The sequence below is a fragment of the Malania oleifera genome, chromosome 8, assembly GCF_029873635.1.
Source record: "Malania oleifera isolate guangnan ecotype guangnan chromosome 8, ASM2987363v1, whole genome shotgun sequence".
NCBI lineage: Eukaryota > Viridiplantae > Streptophyta > Magnoliopsida > Santalales > Ximeniaceae > Malania > Malania oleifera.
Genome location: NC_080424.1, coordinates 7,094,455 through 7,122,327, shown reverse-complemented (window position 1 = coordinate 7,122,327; position 27,873 = coordinate 7,094,455). Strand labels below are relative to the sequence as shown.

Genomic DNA, 27,873 nt, shown 5'->3' with positions numbered 1-27,873 from the left:
TAAGTCTCAATACATGAATTAAAACACCTAATTACATAATTTAGGCACGTGATCAAAACACATAGTTTCAAATCGGAAGCATCCCCATGTTTTCAAATCAACAATTTTTATTATCATCCCTACCACCACTATGATGATAGTGGCACTATCATCATTATCTTTTTTTCAAAAATTATTATTTCGAGGTCAATCTCTTTTAAAGCAATACTGTAACCTTCAAAAGTCACTTTGGAGTGCTCAGAGATAGTAGTGACACTACTAAATGACCAGAAGGGGTCTTTTCATTTTGTTTCTTTTATTTTTATTTTTTTTTCAAAAGGGCACACACATAATTGCAGTGACTGTTCCATCAACGAGTGTTGACAAGAGTTTTGGTCGGCAAACTATCATTATGATTAGTTAATACTTTTTCTATGCACAAATATACTCTCGAACACAATCACTAATTTTCACGTACTTAGATTTTTTCTTTACTTTCCTTTTTAAAAATTAAGGTAGTGATTCCATTGTTTGTGTGTTTTTCTTAGATTTTTTCTTTATTTTCATTTATAAAAATTAAGGTAGTGATTCCATTGTTTGTGTGCTTTTCATATCTTATTTGTTTTGTTTGTTTCCCTTTTTTTCTTTAGTTTTCTTGTTTGAGAATCACTGATTCGGGGAAATTCCCTTTGTCGACGCCCCAAACAGAATTCTCTTCGACAAAGAGTAAGAAATAGAAAATGTCCATCTCTCTTACAACCGTGAGGTGCAATTTGCTTAATGCAATCAACAAGCCAGTCACCCTAAGTCAACTTGGTGATTGTATTAAACATTATGTTTTATAGTTTACTTGATCGCTACACTTTCCTTTTGAAATTATTGAAAACATAAAATAAACTCGACAATAGAACTCAAAAGTGGGGTGATTGCGTCCTTTTAAGTCTTTTGAGATGACAATAGTCTCTGCAATTGCAAGATTAAACAATTATTAAAAATTAATGTAATATTAATAATGATATAAAACCTTATAAGCGTGGCAATTGCATCCCCTTGAGCCTCCGAAATTGAGAATGGCCTCCCCAATTGTGCATTTATTCAATACTAAAATGCAAGGTAATTTTAATAAAATTGAGAAAATTCTAAAGAAATCCTTTTTAAGTCTCTTAAGGTGACAATAGTCCCTACAATTGCATGACTGTTCAATTATTAAAAGGAAATGCAATATTAATAAAGATAAGAAAACTTAAAATCAATCTGATTATAAAACTTAAAAGTGACGCAATTGCATCCCCTTAAGCCTTTGAAATTCAGAATAGTCACCGCAATGTGCATCTACTCAATATTAAAATGCAAGGTAATTTTAATAAAAATTGGGAAAATTCAAAAGAAATCCTATGACGACCGAGAATTCATATGCAGAGCTTATTATGCGCATTTACTTTGGCATTTGTCCTGAGAACAACCGCCTTCTCCGCCTCTATCTATTGCTTCTCATTTACACGAGATGACGGGATTACTTGCTCTTGCTTACTCGTAAGGCATGAGTCCACTCGAGCAATCAAGGCCTTGCCGTGCAGCTTCGAACATTACTGAAAGGGCTTAGACCATCTGGTAACCGGCTTCGCGAGACTACAATCCACGCTGCATAGGTACACAGAAAGATGTATCCACCTCCGGCTAAGCTCATAAGGAGAGGATTGCTCTTCAAACTAGTGAAGAAAGACCGAAGACGTTATCTTTCTCACCTAAACTCAATAGTAGAATTCAAAGGTACCATTGTTTGATGAGGTATGGTTCGTGGAAGGGTGCGTAGTGGGGCATGGGATTCAAACCTTACATTTGAATTTCTGTGAATTCAAAATAGAAAAATTGCACATAAAATTACATTTAGATTTGTTTTTCAAACCCGCAAAAATTCATATCTAAGATTGAAATCTATGCTCCCAATCACCACTTAAGCATATTTAACTTTGATGAAACTGATTAGTGATTGTCATGTCGCCTAGCATGATCCTCATTGCATTTTCTAATAGGTAAAGCTTTCCTTCTTCCTCGAGAAGAACACAATAGAAGTATCACATTATTATTGTGTGCCTGGTAATTTTAATATGTACAAGATAATCATCTTCGATGGTGGATTCAAAAATGTACATTGCCTTTTCTTCTCGTCAAGCACAATTTACCTCTTCAATTGATGGAAGCATCATTTAGCTTCATTATCAATAAATTTCACGAGTCTTATCATTGTGAGTAACTATGTCGCCAAACTAAGGCCTTGTTTAGTCCTAGGGAAAAAAAAAAAAAAAAAAAGACTTTCTTTTTCATCTTAAATTTTTTAAAATAATTATGATACTATCACCTTATTTTCTAATTTCTCAATATAAATATAGGAAAACTTGAAAGTACTGGAAAGTAATTTTCCAATTTTTTTTTCTGAAAACTTGGAAAAATGTGATATTTTTCCATTTTAATAAAATTTAAGATTAAAAAAATCGACAAATATACTTTCAAACACAATCTCTAATTTTCATAAACTTAGAATTTTTCTTTATTTTTGCTTTCTAAAAAATAAGGTAGCGACTCCACCATTTGTATGTTTTTCATATCTTGTGTGTTTTGTTTGTTTCCCTCCTATCTTTAGTTTTCTTGTTAGGGAAATTCCCTTCATCGACACCCTAGATGGAATCCAGCATTGACAAAGAGCAAGAAACAGAAAATGTTTCTCTCCTATGAGTGTAAAGTGTAATTTGTTTAATGCAATCAACAGACCAACAACCTTGAATCAACTTGGTATGTTTTATAGTTTATTCAGTCATTGGGAAGAAAACAAAACCTTTCTTATTCATCTTCAAATTTTTAAAACAATTACAATACTGTCACATTGTTTTCTAATTTCTCAATATAAAAATAGAACTTGAAAGTACTAAAAAATAATTTTCCGATTTTTCTGAAAACTTGGAAAATAATGTGATATTTTAAAATTTTAATAAAATTTTTTAAAAAAAATCCATCTACAGATGAACAAACCTTAAAAAGTAACCTAAAATATTGACTTCAAAGCCCTGAACATGTACAATTATGATGCGTGCAAAGGTCCTTCACAACCCACTTGATCCCACTGGTTGAGCATTACAACTGACAGATTCTTAAAATTTTTTTCATTGATGCTCTCGGATTTTATTAATCGTTTAGGATAAAAATGGTTTGCTAAATGTTGATGATAAAGATTATGCCAGCCTAAGGGCTAGGGATATCAAGATATCTTACTTGGACGACTCCTGAATATCATTTTAGAGAGGCAAGATTCAACTGCAATTTGCTTGCGCAATTCCAACACTTGGGGAAGCAATGCAACCAGAGAGGTCAGGGAAATCCCAAACTAGTTGTCCATGCTGCTGCTGTGATGTCTTCAGTCATTACTTGTTCCTTTCAGTATGAATAGTAATTGAGATTTTTACAAGGCGAAAGGCATTGCTTTCTAGTATACCATGTTATCTTCCTGCCTAAGAGACTTAAAAGCAGACACTTTAAACAAACCACCCAACAAGAAATATGAGTCAAAACCAAGTAAGGCTTCAATAAATTTCAAATAATCGCATAGTTGGGGGAAATGGCACAGTGCAACTTTTCTAGTTTCTGATTTACAAATTAATTCAGAGGAAGCACACCAAAGCAAACACATCTGCTATTTACTTCTATCATGTCCATTTTGCAAGCTTTTCCTATTGCTACCATCCAATGCCTTGTCTAGTGACCAACTTATCAAATTCTATAGTGATTTTATTAAGCAAAAAATCATTTATTTGAGTTAAAAAGTGATATGGTTCCCTTACTTAAGGATCCCAAACATGGTGTTAGTCCATCCAACCTGCCTAATATCCATATCGAGATACCGATAAGTAACGTGACTCAGGGTGCCCTTTGCCTCACGGGTTCAGACACAGCAATAAGGACGCTATTTGTATGATGGGGAAACTAAATAAAAGAAAGCAAGGGTCCTGAACTTTTTTCAGCATCGGGAAACCAGAATCACATTAAACCATGCATCTACAAGCACAAGGCTTTTTCATGAAATAAGAGAGCCCCTGTTAACCAAAAAAAAAAAGCTCATTTCCTCCCCATGTTGACACCCAATGCAACAGTGAAACAGAACCACGCATCTACAAGCACAAGGCTTTTTTACCAAAAAGCAAAATGCCACAGCAGCAGTAACCAGATTTGCTTCCTCATAATGCAGTAATATTGCATCTAAAACAGAAGCAGTCTCCTAGTTATATGGTGGCATCACGGACAAGCACGAGGCATCTAACCAAGGCCGGAATGCTCCTTCATGGGACAAATTCTGACAATATTCACAAGCCATGCTCGTCAGAGAATGCCATCACCCGTAAATTGCATTAATCAGCATTTTAAATAAAGCTGTATGCCATCAAAAACAAGCCATAATACGTCTACGCCAAAATGCAAAATAAAACTCATCCTCAGGTGGAGGAAATGATTGGAGGGTGTTTCTTATCACTATCAAAAACTATGAAAATGAAAACTAAAACCAAAAACTAGCTACTGCTAAGATATCTACATGTTACTAAAGTAAAACAAATTTAAAACTTCAATGAGCAGTGAGCACATGCTCATTTTTTGTCCTTTCAAATAACTTAAAAACATTATTAAATTTTAAAATATAAAATAATGCAAATTAAAAATATTATAATAAAAATAAAAATTATTATAATTATTTTAGTTAATTATTATATTTCAAAATTCACTTTTTAGTGCTACTAGAACAATCTGATCATACATGACAACTGGAAATAGTAAAAATATTGAAATTTTATGAATATTTTTATTTTTATTATATTTTAAATTTAAACAGACATTTTATTTCATTTTAATTAAAATTTATGTACAAAGCGAATGGTTAATCCATAAAAGTTAAAATTTCTTTTTACTTTGGTGATGGATCAACGACAAGGAGTATCCAAAATATGGTTCTATGGTGTATGTTGTTTGCAGATAATATTGTATTGGTTGATGAAACTAGGGATGGAGTAGAGGCAAAGTTAGAATTATGAAAATAAGCTTTAGAATCTAGAGACTTTAAGAAATGCAGAAATAAGACAAGATATATCAAATGTATTTTAGTAATAATGGGAGAAATATTGGAGACAGTTGAACTTAATGATGAAGAAATAAATAGCACTTGTAGACATTGAAACCTTAGATCTATTATGCAAGTTGAAGGACAAATTGAAGAGGATGTAATGTATAAAATTAAAGCAAGTTGGGTAAAATGGAGAAGTGCTTCAAGCGTGCTTTGTGATCATAGAATACCCTTAAAATTAAAAGGGAAGTCTTATAGGACGACCATAAGATCAGCTATGCTATATGGATCAAAATGTTGAGCAGTTAAGAAACAACGTATTCAAAAAGTAAAAGTTGTCGAGATAAAGATGGATGTGTAGTATAACATTAAAAGATAAATTAAAAAATGAACATATTCATGGAAAGTTTGGGGTAGCTCCAATAGAAGATAAGGAAGAAGCGACTTAGATGGTTTGGACACTTGCAACGTAAGCCACATAGTGCACTAGTGAGGAAAAGTGAGTCAATTGCAATGAGGGGCAATAGAAAGAGTACGAATAGATTTAAAATAACTTGGAATGAGATGCTGAATAAGAATTTAATAGCCCTGAATTTGTCGAAATAAATTGTCAATGATCACACAAATTGACAAAAAATGATTCATGTAGCCAACCCCACCTAGTGGGACTTACGCTTGTTTTTATTGTTGTTGTTTATAGTATTCTAAGTACGGCAAAAGAACTAAAAACCATAAAATCTAATATTTAGTTTTTTTTAACCGAATAAAAATCAACAAAAAAAATAGTTAGCATAATCAAACGCAATGTTATAACATCTTTCTTGACTGTACTCACAAAAGCAAAAAAATAGAAATAAGAAAATGATACTAAACAACCCCTTATATTTTTTGTCATTATGCAAAACAAATGTTGGAAAAAAAAAAATTAGAAGAGCCTAAAGGAAACAAGAATAGAAAATATTACTCAAAGGCGTTAATATTATTAAAGTTTTTATTCTTAAGACAAAATTAAGGAATGAAAACAATATATATATATATATATATATATATATATAGAAAAAATAAAATGATACCAAAAAACCTCTCAAATTTTTCATTATGCAAAAAAATGGTGGAAAAAATAATTAGAGGCATCCTAAAGCTTACAAAAATAGAAAATACTACTCAAGGCTCTGATTTTAGTTAAGATTTTATTCTTACAAAAATTAAGGATATTAATCTAAATTGTCCACAATGGCACAAAAGATTCATATAGGATAGTGGGGCCCAAAAGCTTCATTGCTGTTGTTGCTTATTATTTGTAATATAACTATTTATTTGTAATCCCAACACACAACAACCCATTCCATCCATCCTTAATCCTATAACCCTCCCACCACAATAATATTTATATACTAAATTCTAGGGGTGAACAGAATTCTGTTAAACCCAAATTAACTGAGTAAATTTGGTCGGTGCAGTTTGGTTAAAAGTTTATTCGGTTTAGTTTTCATTTTCATTGAATTTCGGTTTTCAGTTCGGTTTTTGAGTTTAATATATTCAGTTAACCGAATTAAGCAAATAGTATAAATTAATAATTATATATTATATATATTAAAATATTTTATATATTATGTATATACTAAAATTCTATTTTTTTTATTTTAAACTTTATATATATTACAATATTAAATAGGTTAACTGATTTAACTGAAATTCGGTTCGGTCGGTTTTGAAATCGGTTAATATGAAATTTTGGTTCAGTTTTATTAATGAAATTTTTTAATCAAAATTTTTCGATAATTAAACAAACTGACCGAATGCTCACTCCTACTAAATTCATTGCCATTCAAAAATTTCAGCATTCAGCAACATACAACTCCAAAGCCTCCCCATCAGCCCTCACGCTTATCTCCCACCACCTTAGTTTACAAAATCACCCATATGATTAAAGTTCATATTTCCTGAGGCTATTCGGCATCACCAACACATGAAGTTGATATAGCACTTTCATCATACAATATTTGCTTCACTGGATCAAGAGCTTTGGTAATTCAAATCAGCAACCAAGTACACATACCATAATTGGGCCACCCACCTACAAAAACATCACATTACTCTCTGACCAAGATCAAGAGTTTTGGCCAAAGATTCGAGTCCAAACAGCCTCTGCATATAAGCAGGGGTAAGGCTGTGTACATTGCGCTGAACTTCCCCCTACCCTCTCAAAGCAGCGAGCCTTACGGCCCAAGGACGTTCATTTTCTTTATATACGGACGTGTAAGACAGTAAGAGCATGGCCTTATCCACATACAATTACGTACAAAGCAGCAATTACAAAGAAATCACCATCATCTGCATTTAAGTCATTATACTCAGGTCAGGTAAAGTTTGAAGGTCAATCATTAATCCAGACTTCTAGCTCTGATTTTCTTCACTGGGTTGGCCAATGGTTGTACAAAACAAACAACAGTACCTGGAGCCCAGGTCAGGTGGTAAGGGAGTAGAGTAGGAAAAGGGATGTCCTACGAATTGGGATCAAATACTTGGACAGCACCAAATAATAACAGTTTTAATTCCATAGTAGTATTTTTCAATAACGAGTGGCTTTTTTATTAGAAAAATTTGGGGGAGGGTCAAGAACGACAAAAAAATAAAAGACAAGAAAAAACCCTGAGGAAGGAGAAGTATGCAAAGCTACCAAGAAATGAGCATCTACACCACAATAAAACTGAACAAAACAAAAACACAACTACATGGAGTCTGCTACATGACGAACATGGAGTCTGCTACATGACGACGACTCCACCCATGGTAGTCAAACGCACCTTGAGGTGCACTCTGGCGATGAGGCTTGCACCTCATAGAGGTTGAGGCAACTTCCAAGAGGTGCAGCGAGGCACACCCTGGCGCATGGTGCAGTGAGGCCCTTTCTCCATTCTTAAGAAACTTGGACCTAGTGCATATTGCTTCATTTGCACCACTAGTCCATTTTGAATGGAGGGGATTAGACACCTTACAAAGGCGTCTTTGAGCCTCCTCCTTTGTCATATGCTACTTATGCAGGATCGGCAGTTCTCAGGCCCCTTCCATTTTTCAGCCACAAGACATGGTGGTGTATAGTATGAGTTAGTGGTGTGTGCTCAAGTTGGTCTTCGATAGTATTTGGTTCAGTAGAGAGGTTATCCAACTTCAGATGCTACATGGCTTACTGAAGATGCCATTCATGGGAGTGCTCCTCAGCCGTTAAGAGTCATATGTACAGTCACTCTCCAGAGCCAAGTTCCTTTCAGCCAGGGAGTACGACAGGACTGCCTACATCCATTAGGCCGCCTATTTGGCATACTTACTTTAGGTGTGGAATTAGGAAATATGATTATTTTAGATTTTTTATCTTTCAGTGTAATTTCCTTTTTTTTGGATAAAGAAAAAAGATGATTTTATTAAACCTGAGAAATGGAGTACAATACTGGAGGACAGAGAGTCCTCAACCAACTACAAAAGCTGGAGGAAAAAAAAACTAAAAAGCAGCACAAAAAATACGAAATTAGGGGGAAAATTTTTCAAAACTATATTACAAGTTCTAATCTCTAGCAAGATCAGGCAAAGGAAAACCCCTAAAAAAACCCAATGAGTGCACCCACCAGGAGGCTAGGAAAGTTGTTCTATCCCACAAAATCCAGGACCAGGTAGATCAACTTTTAAAAATCTTAGCCTTCCTTTCAATTCATACGTTCCGAAGGATGGAAAAAACAGCCACACACTACAGAGTTTTCCATTCCTATTTTTACCAAAATCCCTGAAATTAACCAAAAGCAAGTCTTTCACCTTTCTTGGAGCCACCCACTCTTCACCTACTAGAGAGAAAGGGCATCCCAAAGCTGCAATGCTACCTTTTAATGCACAAAGAGATGGGCATTTGACTCATTATTTCCACAACACATGAAGCACATGTCAGGACTAAGAGCCATATAGGGTCTTCTCCTCTGATGCATATCATGCATGTTGATCTTTTCCAGGATCACAGTCCAAACAAATCAACTGGGACTTTTTTAGATAAGGAGATGAACAAAAAATGGTCCATGATCACATAAATTGGCGGAAAAGGATTCATATAGCCGACCCCACTTAGTGGGACTAAGGCTTGGTTTTGTTGTAGTTTGTTGTTGATGAACAAAAAAGTCTTTAGGGGATCTGTGGAGAAAGTGGGTCAAGGTTTGTCTCACTTCGTCCCATATGTTTGTTATTGTCAATGGTCAACCGAGAGATTGGTTCAAGGCCTCTAGGGGTCTTAGACAATAAGACCCTCTATCCCCCTTCTTGTTGACCTTAGCTGTTGATACCCTTAGTAGGTTGTTTTTTCATGCTCAGGCAAGGGGGGTGATTAGAGGCTTTGTGCGGGGAGGGAGGACTGGAGGAAGTGGAGATTTCACATCTCCAGTTTGCTGCCCTCTGCTACTCCTTGAGGAAAATTTAGTTCAGTTCATGAAAGCTATTCTGTTGCTCAAAATCTTTAAGAAGATCTCGGGTCTTAAGATCAAATTATCCAAGAGTGGTATAGCTGGCATTAACATGGGTGAGAGGAGCCTTCAAAATTTCAAAGAATAGGAGGAGAGAAGGGAAGAAGAAAGGAAGAAAGAAAGGAGAGGGAAAGGCTGCACGAGAGAGCGAGAGAGAGACAGGGAGGAAAAGCTGAACTGGAAATGAATTCAAAATATGGTAACTGTCTTATACAACTCACAAACCAATTATTAATACCTAAAACTAACTAGAACACAAAATTACATAAAAATCCAACATAACAGGAAATTAAAAGGCAATTGGCAATGGCAGCGAGCATCCGATGACTCCTTCCGCCATTCTTCCAATGAGCTAGCGAGCGATCATGGCGGCTTTTCCTTCAATCTCTAATCTTCCCTGAATCTTTGTCTAGCTTCGATTCTTCAATTCGCCCTCTTGTCTTCACAGAATTGTTACTACATCTTGCGAACTTCCCCGAAAATAGAAAGCTATCTTCAAAAACCCTAACACTTTCAAAGTCTTGTGATTTCCACCGCAAGTCAGGAGCCTCTTCAAAAACCTTAACCTCAATCCATCTTCACATCTCTTCTTCACCGAAAATCGAAAGCCTCCTCAAAAACCCTAATTCTTTAGTGTCTTGTGATCTTCATCCATTTTCGCATCTCTCTCTTCCTCTCTCCATCCTTCTCTAAAATCCTAGTATTAAGCTCAACTCTACTGCCTTTCATTCCCAAATGGAACCCATCATTTCGATCCACAATAAATTCTTTTTTGAGGAGAATGGTAGAGCCTTGCATACTGTTGAGAAGACCTGATGACAAGATTTCAATATCCATTTCTGAAGACGATCATAGCTGGCTGGAACATGAACACCATCATTTCCTTTTCATGAAGACCCTGTCTGGTTATGGACCTTATGGTTAAAGAGAGAACATTGACTCATTTCCTCTTTACTACAGACAATGGGCTCATCACTTTTTTTTTGAGAACGTAACTGAGCTTGCACACAAAGAAGTGGGCCTGAGTAGTTCAAAGAAAAGGATGAACCCAAACAGGAGGACTAGGTTGTCAGGGAAACAGAAAAGGTTGGTGAAGGGGGTAATACTGGTTTTGGGTTACAATTCTATCCGCAGCAACCCATGTGAAGGGGGGGAAGGGGGAATACTGGTTTTGGGTTACCATTCACCTGCAGATCAGCTGTACGAGGATGGATTTCTGATGATAGTTCAGATCCTTGTCAGAGGATCACAGCAAGGGGATGAAATAATAACAATGGTGGAGATTTGACATCAAACAGTGAGTGACAACATTTGAGCTGTTTGCCGGAAGGAACTCTAGGTTCTAGCTAGTCGGTGGCTCCTGATTGTTATGGTGGGTGGGGGTCTATGCAGCAGGATAATGGGAGTGACATAACGAAAATGGGCAGCAGTGGTGAACAGTAGAGAAGATTTTTCTCTTTTTATATTTTTTATAAATTCAGAATAATTAAAGTTCACGAATGGATTGGGAAAGATGGAAACTGACCAAGAGAAAGAAATAGGATCTGTTATGAGGATCAAAGATCATTGCATGTTCATGGCACAGAGAACTTGAGGCACAGCGCAGAGCAGAGAAATAAAAAATGGGTAGAGGAAGGAGAGACTGAAAGAAGAGGGAAAATGGGTGGGTCGGAAATGGAAGAGAGGAATCAAGTTTAGGCTCTAGTACCAAACGATGTAGCATCAAGAAGAAAGAAAAGAGAGAGAGGAGTGGAGAGGGTGAAGAAGATCCAAGTAGGGGAAAACTCACATTAACTTCTCAATTCAAATTAACAAAAAACCCATAAACCCTAAAGATGCATGAAATTATAAATGAACCCCTAAAAACACATAATACAAACAAACCCCAAATACACGCAAAGCCTACTAAAAATTAAACAAACACACATAAAAACTACTAATTAACAACAAATATTTGGGTTAAGGACCCAACAATATCTTGATCCAATTCTTCTTAATCAACCTCCAACAAGGGTCCACCCGTGATCTAGCTTCTCGTTCAACATCAATAAGCTACCCAAATCTCATAGGAAAACAATCATATCGTCTGCAAACTGTAAATGAGGAATATGCACAAAATCTAAGCCCCACCCAAACCCTCTTCACTATATCTTTTAATAACTCCTTCGCAACACATCCTACTCTTAACATATTAAAAAGAAGGAGAATGTCTAACACACTCTGTAATCTAAGCCATGTCTGCTTGGATATATGCATTTTCACATTTATATACTGGGGTGGCTTGCATTTTTTGTTGGGGGACAAAACCTAGTGCTGTCCATGCATTCTAGCAATAACTAGGTGCAATTGGATTAGGGGGGAATTCAAGGAAATTTCTTTTTTTTCTAGTACAGAAAAGGATGTTCAGGGAAAATAGGGGCAAGATTAATGAACTGAGTAGTTAACTTCTTTATTGAGGTGAATGAACTTAATGATAAAAAAAATCCTGTACTTTCATGATTGCTCCCAACTTTCTAATTGTTGCAATTTAACACCTAGACCAATATTAGTGTTGCAATGTGGAATTGATATAACAGAAGACTTAAGTAGATGCTTCATTCATAAAAGAGGGGCTTCCTTGGACTTTTCATCTTATGTGGCATTGGAAGCTTAGTTTGGGACCCTTCTCCATCTTCTTCCTCCTCTGCTCTCATTTTTACTACATTTTTCAGGAAATGCAATCGTAAATCACAAACACTGAGCACTGACATGCACAGTTTCTATAAGCAGCCCAAGAACTTTAACCTCTGTTCTTCATAATTTTCATATTTTTTATTTTATATCATTTTTTACCTTCAGTGTGCACCAACTAAAATATTTTGAGCTGAAAAAGGAGGTTTTTGAGAGAAATTAAACATCTTTGATAGTGGTAGCATGAAATTGAAGAACTTTAGCAGAATCAAAAGCCACCTCATTCTAATTCACCAAGTGCAACCCTAATTTTATGGCTGAGGAGGCCTCTGAAGACACTCCCAATTTGTTGCTCACGTGCTTAAATGTGAGAGTTTGGCCACATAAGCTTGATGCTTATCCAGGTATGCTTTTGTTAGGTCTCGTGACAAGACATGAACATCATCCCCACACAAAGTTTATCCTCCATTATGTAGGAACCACACATTGCAGCACTAATAATAGTCTAGGCATTGATTTGGAACAACTAAAAAGTTGGGATCTAATAGCAACTATAACAGACGTACAGGACGTGTTGCATTTATCAGTAAGCTTTTGTAAATAATTTAATATTGATTAAAACTTGAATTGGAAGATCACAGTTGCTTATCTCAACCCCTTCTTTATGTTCAATGCATTCTTTCCTTTTGCTTGGATTGATTAAGGCAGGAATTATGTGTCTATCAAACTAAAATATAAATTTCAAAATAATATATATAAGAAGAAAAAAAAAATGAAAGGTACAAAAGTGTCATAAAAGAGTCACCTGCAACCAGTAGAAAAATCCACGTAAGAGATTCAAAACCTTATGGCAATCAGGTTGGCATGAATCAATTTCCTTTGCAAGATCTGCAATATAACACAAAACAAAATAGCTGATAAACTGACTAGTATTAAAAAGAATATTATATGAGCACAAAGACGCACATGAGGAAAGTACACTTGCTCAGGTAAAAAATTAAGTAAAACACAACAATAAGACTAGAACCCAAAGCAAACTAGCGACCATGCTCACCATAAGAAACGGAAATACTAATAACCAAAATCATCTTTGATCATAGATTCAAATCACAGAAACACTTGATGTGCGGCAAGAGCCAAGTGCACTGGTTGTTCTCTCTATTTTACAAATAATAGATATAAATATCTGGCCTTAGCCCCACTACAAAATGGAATCACTGAATGACCTGAACTAAAGATTGCACTAGTCCGCAACACAAAAAATGAAGACCATATCCACCATGATTCTCATTTCTCAGTCTTTTTGTTCATGACTCTCATTTCAATTCTTAAATAGGCACAACTGTCATCCAAAATTCTAAATATAGCTATATGAAACAGAGTAGCTTGGACCTGAATACAATCCAATTTTTCTCCATGAATTTGTTTGGTCTCAGATTCTAAAATAAGCACAATTTGACATTCAAAATTCTAAATATAGCTATATGAAACACAGTAGCTTGGACCTGAATAATCCAATTTCTCTTCATGAATATGTTTGGTCCCAGCCCCTAGGTTGGATTTTTGAATTGGATAATGAATTTTTGGTTTGTAACATGAAGATGACACAGGTCCAATTCTCTCAATAGAATGAGCCATCTAGTTTTCTCAATTGTTTGATGCCCACAACAATACTTTGACATCATAAATAAGTTGCAAAATAAAAGCTCTATACAGTTTCAACTCAATCACAAACATAAATATATACTACAACAGATCCGGCTATTCAGTATTTCTTACGAAGGGGATTCAGATCATCTTATTGAAATTTGAGTCAGATTGACAATATTGGAGCCAAGTCATGCCCTAGGCGAATATGGGGCATGAAAGACAATTCCAAATTCACTTTGTCAATGAACAAGGAAGCTATAAATAATGCAACAATGAATCTCATGGAGAGTTCAATCCTCACTCAGGATAAATGCTGGCAGCATGCTTAACAAATGCAGGCCAGAAGGGAATTGGTGTTTCCAATGGCAGAGGGGTGAGTAATGCATAAGAACCTGCCCTTGGAGCGAACAGCTTTATAGGGAAAAAGGGAGCAGCGGTGAGCTTTAATTGAAGTAGGGAGTTGATTAACAACGAGGCTGTAGTTTACTAAAAAGGACCATTGCGACTAATCTGGCAAACCTGAAGAGAAGGAAGATCACAAACAAGAGCATATTTTTTTAGATGTCCCTGCAATTAGAACTATTAGCCTCGCTTGAGTTTTGCTTGGTCAACTGAGTACAGAAGGCGAGCACTCTCTCTACTTTAACACTTCATTCACTACTAGCCCGGAGTAACAATTCAAATTCATACAGATCTTCTCCAATTGAAACTTTTGAAGTTCTATACACAGCATGGGGAGCTTGCAATGTCCTTGCCCTATTAGACCGCAGCAAACTAACCAACTGTTCCTCTTAATTGGTATTAAGAAATTATTAAATCAAGAAAGAAGTATAATTAACTAACAAACATGTCATTGTTGTGGTTATTACATAGAGGCCGGAAAATCGGTTTTCTCTCTGTGCATGTTAGCACATTTGAGCTAACCTGCGCCATTCATCAAGAAATCGAGATTCTTTGATTCTGATCAAAATTCTGAGTCGCATTTATGGATTTTCTTCACCTACAATCTGTTTCTTGCATCAATGGAATCTGTTCGGGCTGATTCGATGAAAGAAATGAAGAAATTTACAGGAAGAGACCTTTGCAATCTTTCTATGGAATCAAATTGATCCCAAGATGAAAGAGAAAGAAAAGAAAGGTCCAAAAGAGAAAATATGGAGAGATTTTTCCAATCTTCTTCAAATATGTCGACAGAAATGCAATTTTATGAGCCAAAAATTTTAAATGGCAGAAATATGATAGATCCTCCAGAAGAAGTCTTTCAACTGAGCACAGAGAAATGGGGGAAAGCCTCACCAGAAGCTTTATCAGTCACTGTCCTCCTTAAACAAATGTTAAACAATCATTGAAAAAGTCTAGAAGAGAGCTGAACTTGTTGATATATTCTCATTAGCAATAGGGGTCATATCTTGAAATTTACAAATCAAGAAGGAAAACTTGGTATTTGGAAAATGTTCCATGGTTTATTGAAAATTCTCCTTCGCTTTTATCTAACTGGGATCCCCAAGCAGAAGGAAGAACTCAACTAAAGAAGATTCCCATATGGTTTAAATTCAACAACATACCTTCAATATACTGGACATCTTGGGACTTAGTGATGGGGATCGGCATTCGTTGCCCATGTCATTTTCAGACATTATGACATGTGGATGGCCTCCAGATGTCCACATTTCTTTTGCAGATGTTACGACACATGGACAACCTCTGGAAGTCCACATTTCCTTCGCCAAATTGCATTATTTATCTCCGTTAACATCCCCCCTTAAATTGATGTTGGTAAATCAAGAAGCATCAATTTATCAACCAAGAACTAATGTCAATGCCGAGCAAAAGCTTTAGTGAATATGTCTACAGTTTGACGTTCGGTGGAAATGTGAGGAAAAGTGATTCACGTATGGAATGTCAATCGACTTCGATATGTTTTGTACGCTCATGGAAGACAGGATTAGCGGCGATTTGAATAGCACTTGTATTATCAGCATGAAGAGGAGTGGAATGGAGCTGAGAAAAACCAAGTTCACCCAATAACCCACGAAACCATTTGATCTCAGAGCATATGGAAGACATAGCACGATACTCAAACTCAATGGAGGACTTGGAAACTCTGTCTTACTTCTTACTCTTCCAAAAACTGAGTGCATTGCCTAAGAACATGCACCGGCCAGTAACAGAGCGACGAGTATCCGCACATCCGGCCCAATCAGCATCAATACCCCACCAATTGTAAGGAAGATTCCTTAGGAAACAACAACCCGCGTGTAGAGATGCCCTTCATATATCAGATAATGCAGTGGACAGCATCTAAATGAAGATGTCGGGAAGCCTACATAAATTGACTGACTTGCTGCACAGCAAAAAAAATATCAGGATGAGTAATCATTGAGTAGTTCAAACTCCAAACAAGCTGCCGATACAAGGATGGATCTGACAGAAACTTGCCTTCCTCTTGACGAAGCTTAAGATTTACCTCCAAGGGAGTAAGAACAAAATTACCCGATTGGAGACCAGCCAATGAAATTACTTCCAACGTGTATTCGTGCTGGTGTAACAACATACTAGTCGGAGTAAGTTGCACCTTAAGGCCAAGAAAGTATTGCAAGAGACCAAGATCTTTCACGTTAAAAGAGGCCCTGAGATGTTGAGCCAGTAATTACAATGTCATCAACATATACCAAAAGCAATACAATTCCTACATAAGTCTTGTGAAGAAAAAGAGAGGAATCAAACTGACTCCGAGTAAAATGAAAAATAAGCAGGGTAGAGCGAAATTTATCAAACCATGCATGCAGATCCTGTTTCAGTCCATAAAAGGATCGGCCTAGCCAACAAACCTCTGAGGAAGGTGTAGCAAACATGTCGGGAGGTGGAGAGATATAGATTTCTTCCTTCAAATCCCCATGTAGAAAAGCATTCATCACATTCACCTGCCAGAGAGACTACCCCTACAATGCAGCAAGTGCCGAGATAATCCGCATGGTAGTCATTTTGGCAACAGGTGCAAAGGTCTCTTCATAATCAATACCATACTCTTGTTGGTTCCCAGGAGCCACGAGACTGCCCTTAAATCTGTCCAGTGACCCATCATACCAAAACTTGACAGAGTACACCCATTTACAACCAATAGGTTTGACACTAGAAGGACAAGTCACAAGATCCCAAGTGTGATTATCTTGAAGAGCTTGGATTTCTTCTTGCATGGCCTGCTGCCGACATGCTTGGGTGGCTGCCTAGGTATATGGGTGAGGAACAGAAACAGTGTCGAGAGTGGCAGTAAATGAGGTATGAGGAAAACCATACCTATCCGGTGGATGTGTAACCCGGGTGGAGCGCCGAGAAACCGCAGAATCAGATGACGGATCAGTGTCAGGAAGGGGCTTTGAAGAAGGAGGACGTCGATAATAAACCAAACCTGGTTTAAATCACTCAATACAAGAAGACACATCATCAAAAGTGGGAAGAAGAGTAATTGGAGTATCAAAAATAACTTGAGACTGAAAGAAATATTGATTTTCAAAGAAAATCACATTCCGGGAGACCCGGAATTTGTTTGCATGAGCATCATAACAAACAAATCCTTTATGAGTAGGACTATATCCCAGAAAGGCACACGTGACAGACTGGGCAGCACACTTGTGACGCTCAACAGGTGGTAGATGAACAAAACAAACACACCCAAAAGTATGAAAGGATTGATACTCAGGATGTATGCCAAATAATCGAAAATTGGGAGAATCATAATTTAGAGTGGCAGTAGGCAAATGATTGATCAAATAAACAGCAGTACATAAAGCTTCTACCCAGAACTTAGAAGGTACAGAAGAATCAATCAACAAAGTACGAACAACATCTAAGAGATGGTTAAATTACCACTTTACCTAAAAGCTTAAGCTGTTAGGTTGTGGGCCAACAATGTATATTTTAGCTTTAACACTCCCCCGTACGTGCAGCCCGACAGCACATGGAGAGATAAACAAATGATAAATAACACCACAGAATAAAGGCGGGCGACAAGACTCCCCAGGATCCTGGTAACCAGCTCTGATACCATGTTAATTTTGGTCTGAATTCCCTTTCCATCAGGTTTGCTTTCATTATATAAAGAGATTTACATAGTTGTTGCCTGATTTTCAGCACTTAAATGCTGCCATATTTTCTGCATTATTTACAGCCTAATCAGCATTATTTACAGCCTAATTGCCTGATTTATCTCCGTTAACAAGTCTGGGCAGATCCAAACCCATCAATGGAACTGCATCAGCAAGTTAAAATACAGCTCAAGTAGTATCAGCTGAAAAGAGCAGAAAAAGAAAAATGGTGGGCCTTCTCAGACTAAATTAAATCCCTCAAATCAACAATAATGATTAAAGCTGCTGCCTGGAATATAAGAGGTCCTAATGATATCTTAAAGCAGAAGGAGGTGAAAAAACTTATTCATTCATCTAGTATTTCATTCATCTGGTATTCAAATTATTGGCTTGTTTGAAAACAAGATCAACTTGGAAAACTTTGCAAGAGTCCCAAAAATATTCAGAAAGAGTGGTGTTACTTGCATAATTATAGCAGTTTACAGGATTAGGGGAGAATTTGGGTTGGCTATAACCCAAACTTATTAATGTTGATGAAATAATAAAAAGTTCCCAGCACATTTCATTAAACATGAAATGGGATGATCAATGTAGCTGCATTTCTTCTCTATGGTTCTAACTGCAATGCTGAAAAGAAAAGCCTCTGGAATCAGCTTCTAAAGCTATCAAGTAAGATCATAAATTCCCCTAGGCTTGTCTTGGGTGATTTCAACATACAAATGGATTCTCTGCTCGGAATCTGGAAGGGGTTGAAGACTTCAGAAACTTCCTATTCCACACCTGGTCTCGATGATTTTCCTCTTTCAGGGCCTCTTTACACATGGTCTAATAAAAGAAAGGATGGGTTCATTGCAAGAAAGTCGGACAGGCTTCTTGTCTCAGGTTCTGCTCGTCAGACTTTTCCTTCTCTATATTCTGACTTCCTCCCTCCAGGTATATCAGAGATTCTGATCATTGTCCCAATTTAGTTCTTCTGCTATCTCAGAAAATTAATTCTTTAACCAGAAAGCACTTCAAATTTCTAAATTGTTGGACAAAGAATAGGAAGTTCCATATTCTGGTGGATAAACTATGGAAGACAAATTTCACTAGGACTCCTATGTTTATTTTGTGCAAAAAGTTGAAATTTTTTAAAACATCTCTCAAGGAATTCCATAAACAACACTTCAAAGATTAGGAAAATAAGATGAAATGTTTGAAAGAGAAGATAAACACTGATCGCAAAAAAAAAGGCTTCTGAAGACATCTCTCAAGGAATTCCATAAACAACACTTCAAAGATTAGGAAAATAAGATGAAATGTGTGAAAGAGAAGATTAATGCTGATCATATAAAATTATTGGATGGCACTATTGATGTTCAGAACTTGAACTCAAAAGTTCAGATTTATGTTGAACTCTCAAAAAATGAGGAAGAAATGTTGAGGCAACAAGCAAAAGTGAACTGGTTTAAATTGGGTGATAGAAATAATAAATTTCTCTCAATGATTACACAGGACAGAAGCAAAAAAGAGCAGGGAGATTATTCAGTGAAATCTGAATTCCCTGAAGTCAATTATAAATTTCATGTGGGTAGAAGAAGTCAAACTGAATTTGAACAGGGAGGTCAAAAGGGATGAAATAAAAAAAGGCTATATTTTCTTCTTCAGATGAAAAGTCCTGGTCCAGATGGGTTTAATGGAAAATTATTATAAGCACTGCTGGCCCATTGTTGAAAATGATGCGTGTGAAGCTATCAAATCTTTCTTCAAGGATGCTAAACTTCTGAAACAAGTGGATGCTACCCTGCTGCTTCTGGTTCCCAAGATAAAGGAATCCTTCATTTCCTAGTGAATCCAGACCTGTGGCTTACTACAATCTCATTTACAAATGGATCACTAAAATTTTGGCTAATAGACTTCAAATTGCCTCCCTTCTTTCATTGGTTTGAACTAAACAGCATTTATAAAAGGGAGTAACATTCAGGATAATATCTTATTACCTCAGGAACTTCTTCACTTTGTACCATCTAAACTACAGGCCTCCAAAGTTTGCTTTAAAAGTGGATCTCAAGAAAGCTTTTGGCAGTAAGTTGGGATTTTGTCATCAAAATATTGAAATTATTAGAAACCCCTCCCAAATTCATTTCATGGATCAGCGAATGCATTACAACCCTTCTTACTCCGTTGTAATTAATGGGTAATTCAAGGGTGTTTTAAAGGTGAAAAGGGTTAAGACAGGGAGACCCACCTTCTCCCTATCTTTTTGTTACGGTGATGGAACTATTAAATTGACTTTAAAAAAGCAGCTGAGCTGGGTCTATTCTCTTATCATTACAGATGTCATAAGTTGGCTACAAAAAACTTGGAGTTTGCTGATCATCTTTTTATTCTTGCAAAAGGTGATTCTGGAACTGCTTACTGTATTAAACACATTGTGAAGATAAAATGAAGGAAATATCTGATATCCTGGGGGCTAAAATCAGAGCTCTTCATGTCAAATATCTAGGTTTGCTATTGATAACCAAGAGGCTCAGTAAAACAGATTGTGATCTGCTTGCAGAAAAAATTTTAGCAAGGATTTACTCGTGGACTCATAAATTCCTGGTTTTTGCAGGAAGATTACAACTCATTAAATGTATATTATCCAAGATTCAAAGTTATTGGACTACTACTTTATTTCTTCCAGATTCAGCGGCTGGGTTTACGCATGGATTCATAAAGTCCTGGCTCATGCAGGAAGATTCTATATTATCCAACATTAAAGGTTATTGGACTTGTGCTTTATTTCTTCCAGATTCAGTGGTAAAAGAATTGGAAAAAAAAAAAAAATCAAAGCCTTTTTATGGAAGGTAATGATTGGAATACTTCATATTGCAAAGTAAAGTGGACTGAAGTCTGTAAAACCCTGGAAGAAGGAGGACTTGGTATAAAACTGTTAACAGAATGGAGGAATGTTACTGCTATGAAACTTCTTTGGCTCATCTGTTCCTCCAAGTTTTCTTTAGGTTATTTGGGTGCATCCTTATTTCTTAAAAGGAAGGAGCATTTGGTCAATTAATCCTGCTTAATTGACCCTCTACTTGGAATTCAAGCATATTTTCCTGTTCAAGCTATAGCTTTTTGTCTTTTGTTGAGATTGTACGCTGTTTGCTTTCTGTTTAGAAGGTGGTTTTGCTCCTCCTTCTACAAGATTCTGTTTTCATTGTATTTCCTTAAGCTAATAAAATTTCTCTTACCGTGTCCAAAAAAAAAGCCATTATTATTTCTCCTGCATGTTATTTCAATGTTAAATAACATCATACAACCTAGTAAAATTCATAACATAGCCTATATCCTAAAAGACGCCACAAAAATCTAGCTGACACTTAATGACAAACTAGTAAGTGAAATAAGGGTTAGTTTGGATAAGGAGTTTTGCAAATGATGGATTCTAAAGTTCAGCATTTACAAATTCCAGATTCCAAAAATGCTTCATTTGGTAGTTTTGTTATCACAAGGATTATTGTCTATATTACCCTTTCAAATGCCTCTTTACATGCTATTTGGGATTTATAGGTTGCATAAAAATGGATAGAATTTTGAAAAAAGAATTTGAGGGGTCAAAATCCAAAGTTAAAATCCAGAGAAGATTTCCATTTTCCTATCCGAACATATGGATTTTGGCTTAGGCGTCTACGTATTCAATTTTGCTCCCCGCACCGCTTTGTTCAGAGGTTCTGGAGAATAGAACAGAACCTATGGACTAATGCCAGCTGTAGGAACAAAAATGAAAAGGTGATTTTTAAACTTGTGATGGGGAGGGACTACCTTCCTTTAGGTGTTATTCGCCCCCATCATTAACGAATCATTTGTTTGCACCAGGTTTAAGCAATTATACTCTAGGTTACAATGAAGCCATCATCATATTGTTTGTACAAAAGAAGTTGGACCATCAAACACTTCTAGGCAATGCAAGGCTGTTGTAACCAAATAACTATTTATGCATAGTAAAGAATATTTTTATATGGTTTGCTGAAGTAGATAAGAGCAATTATGAAATTGTAGAATTTTTTATTGGCTTTCAAAAGCCAAATCCATGGCCCATTTACAGGCCGACCAATGTCCCTTTGAATGGTCAACACCCTTGGCTTAGTTTAAATACAATACTATTTGGTTCTTATTTGTGGCCAAAGATCACCTCAACTAACCACACTTGAATGCACCCCATGACTTCTAGACACACTTTCTTGACCTTCATTAAAATAAATAAAACTATAACATTTCAGATTTAGATTTTTCTAAGAATCTCCCACCATTTTCAAAATACGAAAAGCTTTTATTTTGAAAACCAAATAATAAAGCATCCTTGGAAATTTCTCTGCACATATAAATTGTCTCACAACTTGAATCTTCAATTAGTGAAAACACATCAAGGTCGATCAGTAAGGCATCCAAGACAAATCTTTGAACCAGCAACCTTATATGATTGAACAGTTTTGCATCGCCACAAAGTACTTCTACTCATATAGTGTCCTCCATCAGCTGACACTACTATAGGCCTCCCGTCCTTTCATGAGAGTTACGAAGTCAAAAGCCTAGAGCTCATTGAGGTGGCCGTTCCCACACTTATATACAAAGTCCAATATCAAGCATCTTGTGGCATTTAGTTGTTAAAAGTAAGTATGGATTAGACGAGAATGGGTAGGATACTAATTTGAGATTTAGATGTTCTTCAAAGAGCCCATGGAAAGCTATCTCTTGGAGTTATCCCCTCTTCCTTCCCCATATTAAATTGCCGGTGGGTAGAGGTAGTGATATCCATTTTTTGAAAGATCATTTGTTGGGGAATGTTGTTTTATCCATTTCTTTTCCACGCCTTTTTCGCCTAAGCTTAGGGGAAGATGGTCCCATTTCTTCTTTTGTTATTGATCCGAGTGGTCCTTTGCCTTCTTGGAATTTCCACTTTCATAGATCGTTAAATGATAGGGAGATGGTACAGCCATCCTTTTTGCTAGTCTTGTTGAATAACTATCATTTTTCTTTAGAGGAGAATAGGCAGTCTTGGTCTTCAGATCCTTCGGGGGTATACTCTAGCAAAACTATTTATGATTTTTTGAATAGGTCTAATTTACCTTTGCCTCTCTATAGTTCCATTTGGAAGGCCAAAGTCCTCTCTAAAATCAAAGCGTAAACCTAGTTGGTTGCGCTTGATAGAACTAATATCAATAACTTGCTATAGCTTAGGAGACCTTTGAAGGCTATTTATCCAAACATCTGTGTTCTTTGTTTTAATTGTTCAGAATCTTCTTTGCATTTGTTCATTCATTGTGACTATGCTTGGAGGGTTTGGAACAAGTTATTTGGTATTTTTGGCAAATGTTGGGTGAAATCTGAGACAGTGGAGGCAAGGTCTTAAATTTCGACTTCGACTTAAATTTCGAAGCTCCAAAATATGGAAATTTCAATTTCCATGTCAATTTCGATTTCGATTAGAAAAAATAATGAAAATCAACAGTAAAGCATGGAATTATTTTACGAAGCTTTAGAAATAATTAATAGACATAATAATGTAAGTTCTAGGACTAATATTTTACAAGCAAATACATCTATGCTGTGTATGAGGTGGAGAAGTTGTAATATAATATGTGCATCAAACATATTTGTAAGATAATGTACATTAAACAAATTTAGTGAATCAATTAGTACAAATGAAATTCATAAATCATTTAAATTTTATTTATTATACAAATAATGATAATTTAGACATGAATGGTTAAATAAAATGTTGTTGTAAGTTTATTTTTCATATAAATTCAAAATCACTTGTAATAATTTTTGTCTCAATAAAAATAAAATAAAATAAATCAAGAGAGAAATTTCACTTCACTCCTAAATCTCTCATTTGAATCCCGAAGAAATTTCATTGCATAGTTCAAATTTTGACAAGTTTAGCTAAAATTTCAAGATTTCGATAAATTTTGGATAATTCGTTGAGATTTCGACGAAAATTATGCAAGACGGAAATTGACTGTCATTTCGATTTCGAGGGTGACAAAAACCTGAAATTTTGAAGGAAATTTCGACAATTCGTGGAAATTTAAGACCATGAGTGGAGGACTTTTTGGCAGTGTCTTCACTGGTTATGTCAGGAAAAAGGAAAGGGCAGCGCTCTGGAAATGTGCTCTTATGGAAATCTTTTGGGAGCTGTTGATGGAGCGTAATGTGCATATTTTTCTAGGGATGAAGTTGCCTCTTTTGCTCATTTTGGAAAGGATACACTATTTGGCTTCTCTTTGGTGTGTGGGGCAGGGGAATTTTAAGGGGATGAGCTTCTCTGATATTCAGTGCGAGTGGCTTTATGTGTGGTAGTGTTAGTTCTGTTGGTTTTTCTCTCTATTGTTTTGTAGTTTTCAGGTTGTTTCTTTGTGTTTTCTATCTAAATTTTCCAGACTATGTAAAGGAGATGTCTTATTCTCCTAGCTGTATATTCTTATTCAATTAAAGAAATTCTTCTTTTACTATCAAAAAAAAATATTGAGAGATTTTTTTATAGACAGAAAATTTTATTCATTAAGAGTTTACAAAATTTTATTTATAAAGAAAATAGTATACAAAAAGGACAAGAAGTTCTTCAAAAGATACCCCAAACACACACACACACACACAAAACACAGGACACAAAACAAAACAAATGCCAGAGATCAAGGTTACACTGCCAATGAACCATGAAGAGGATCAGAAAAACCAAACACCCAAAAAATCCAGAAGAGAAGACCCATAACGATGCAAAAAAATATGATCCTGTCCCCAAAATTTCCATTTTTCAAAGATTTATGTTCAGTGAATGAAAAACATAAAATATATTTTCCACAGGCTCCCACAGGCGTGGTCCACAATGCCACAAATTTTAGAAATCCCATGTTTCGATACCATCCTGCCATGAAATTCCTAATGTTGAAGACCTAGTCAACAGAAAATTAAATTTGTCAGGGGGAACAAAAAACATAAAACCGCTTCTCTGCTCCAGACTTACTCAATACATATCCATAGAATAAAATTGCATTTTTCGACTCAATTCATTTGCATATCCTACCTCCTGGAAGTTAACCCAATTCTATTACTTGAACATGCTTTAATAATAGAGGCTTTTGATGTAAAATGGCATTACTTCAGCACAACCAACAAAGCTAAACAACAAAATTTATAGGTACAAATGTCCCACATCAGAAGTCAGACCTACACCTTTTCAAAACTATGTCATTTTCAAAGATATAATCCGTGCCCAACTATAAATTTATAGCCTGGCCTATTTAACAATCAAAATTTTCCATCTTTCCAAGAGGCAAAGAAGAAAAACACCAGTAATCCATACAGAAAGATTTGAACTAATCTTTGAACGTCAATATTTCTAGATTCCATAATGATGAAAAAGGCTGGGAAGGTTAAAAAACTAAGATGTAACAATAACACCTGTGACCCGATAACAGCACCACCCTCCACTCCCCAAAAAAAAAACAAAGAAAAGACAAGTGGAACCCGACTGTTACACATTCATATGGCATGAAGAGTGAAGACCATCACCACTGTCATTTTAGATATAGCAACTATACACAGTTTGAGACAGCCATATATGCACAACAAATCCAAGTAAGTATTTCTAATAAAAGAATGTGATGAACATGAGATTTACAACATCAATTAGTAGCTTGTAAAAACAAAATAGGAATGCACATTCCAAAAGCACATTCCAAACCCAGTATGTCCGTGATGCAAAATTCAGCCAAAACTTCACAATAGAAGCTACAATGAATAATTGAATTCAGAAACTTAGGATAATAATTTGCTTTACAATTTCAATAACTCTTGAACAAAATGATCCAGGCCTTAAAACAGTATTAAAAAATCATGAGGAATTAATCAATAACATGCTAGATTGTCACAGTTTTGTTGCATGTTAATAATCAATATCTAACTTAAAATAGATGACAATATGACAACTGCAAAGCCAGAAACAACAATTGCATAAATACAACATACCACGGTGGTGATCGAGATATGATTTGCTGCAACTCTCTGCAGAATATGGTTTTATCCTACCACGCAAATCTCTAAATCGTTCCAATGGCTTTCGGAGAGATGCATGTTGTAAAAGCTCATCATACTCCCTCGGGTCATAAGGCTTTCTAAGAACAACCATAAGATTATCTCTAAATAAGGAACTAACATCTCTCTCGTGAGTTTTGATGCAGCACACTTCATCAACCTCCGCCTTATTATTATTCACAAACAATGCAAACGATAATAAAGTCAGATGCAAATCAACTCGAAATTTTAAATAATAATAAAAAATCAGGAAGTTAAACAAAGTTAAACATGCTTGCATCTAATGGGACACGTACAGCTGAATCAAACAATTTCGTACTTACAAAAGGGGTATATTTTCTTTCACTGCAATATGGAGCAGTGTCCGCTGCCAAGACCTCAGAATCAAACGAACTTTTACCATCATCTTCTTCGTAAATCAATGGTTTGTCATCTTCATGCACAAAAACCAGACTGCCACCCTCCCATCTGAGATAATTAAGGAACACTTGGTAGCTTTCGTCCACCAGACCAGACTCCACAAAGTCACGCTCAAATACTGGTTTATAAGAATGAAAAACTTTGGCACAATCTTTTTCATCCAAGTTCTCATTTTTCTTGCTTGAAACAAGATCCGTATGTTCCAGTTGTATATTTTTCTCAACCTCTGAATCCCTTCTTACTTTGCTCGCAACGTTCCTCAGCTTCTTTGGAGTTGTTTTATTGTCCTCACTTGGATTGGTCCTCAATTTTTTGAGGTTTTTTTGCTTCAGCTCATTGCATGGGGCATCGTCTTCTTCGTACTTTAAAATTTGTGAAATTTCATCATCTATACTGACTTCAAGCACATAAGAATTCCCATTTTCTCTCAATTGGTCCAAGAACATCTTATAATGAGGGTCAATATCATCATCTTGGGCAAAATGAGCATTGTCATTCTCCCCCAAACCATTCAAAGACTCAGTGCAATCTTCATCTACCAGTACATTGACTTCCACGTCACTCAAGGCTTTCTTTTTGTTATCACTATGACCTTTCTTGAAACCTTCAAAAGCAATGCATCTTCTCTTCCATCGCCTCTCCAACCTCATATCAATAGGGTGGTCAGAAACCTTCTGAACAACGTTTCCATCTTTATTCACCATGTTCTTGCCCGCCAAAGGTGGTCGCATTTTAAAGCTCACCTAACAATTAACCAACTTTACAAAAATGACCAACCGCCTTTATTTTCTTCCTCCGTTTCTCCCCACAATTATGCTCAATTAACTTTCTTCCATTCAAACAAACTCCGTTCCCTGTAATGGAAAATCTGCTTTACGAGGAAAACAAAAGAATAATAAATTAAAATTCGGTGACAGCATTATAAATAAATGAATTGCCAAAAAAAAAGTAGCAATGAAGGTAGACGATCACGGAAATAGCAACATGTGGAAAGATTAAATATTGAACAAAAGAAGCATGAGAACACATTAGCAATCCGCATCCATCAAGACTAGGGAATTCATTTGAATACCATTCCAGAAGTAGTTTCCATGCTTTTCGAAGCGAAAACCGTAGGGTTTTAAGCTCTTGCGAGAAAGGAGCGTACTTCAAAATGCTATAATATCATAATCCGAGTTAAAATACACAATCAAAAAACACAGCACTGAACCGATTCAAGAATTCAAACCTAATCACAGCAATGCATGCGAATATGCCAGCGCAGAGAGAGTTACCAGAGCAGAGACCACCATTTTGCAGGGTTCAATAAACCCTAGAAAAAGATAGAATGGAGCGGGAAGTCGGTACTCTCTTACCCGCTAGTCTAGAGCAGGAGGGGTGCACTTGATAAGTGAACCGTTTAAAAAAT

General features: G+C 36.1%; 1 protein-coding gene across 24 annotated transcripts; it reads right to left on the bottom strand.

Moving 5' to 3' along the window:
* Positions 1 to 684: 684 nt before the first annotated feature.
* Positions 685 to 27,873, bottom strand: LOC131162363 (uncharacterized). 24 transcript variants are annotated; one of them, XM_058118762.1, is made up of 6 exons: positions 27,694 to 27,825; positions 27,538 to 27,621; positions 26,369 to 27,333; positions 25,980 to 26,211; positions 13,055 to 13,137; positions 709 to 942 (listed from the first exon to the last, which is right to left on the bottom strand). In XM_058118762.1, the coding sequence occupies exons 3-6, from the start codon at positions 27,194 to 27,196 to the stop codon at positions 916 to 918; spliced, it is 1,170 nt and encodes a 389-aa protein (XP_057974745.1). In that variant the 5' UTR covers positions 27,197 to 27,333; positions 27,538 to 27,621; positions 27,694 to 27,825; the 3' UTR covers positions 709 to 915. The 24 variants fall into 24 exon arrangements, 23 of the variants coding, with proteins under 23 accessions (XP_057974743.1, XP_057974742.1, XP_057974745.1 ...); XR_009138766.1 differs by lacking the exon at positions 709 to 942 and adding exons at positions 1,208 to 1,620; positions 3,247 to 3,405 and having other exon boundaries at positions 27,538 to 27,821; XM_058118745.1 differs by lacking the exon at positions 709 to 942 and adding an exon at positions 1,208 to 1,688 and having other exon boundaries at positions 27,740 to 27,860.

Coding starts and splice junctions, on each gene's coding strand:
- LOC131162363 (XM_058118747.1), bottom strand. CDS start 27,196: ATGCGACCACCTTTGGCGGGCAAGAACATGGTGAATAAAGATGGAAAC. Junction 26,212..26,368: donor AAAGAAAATATACCCCTTTT/GTAAGTACGAAA, acceptor AATAATAATAAG/GCGGAGGTTGATGAAGTGTG. Junction 1,689..13,054: donor GATTTTTCTACTGGTTGCAG/GTGACTCTTTTA, acceptor TTTCTTCACTAG/TTTGAAGAGCAATCCTCTCC.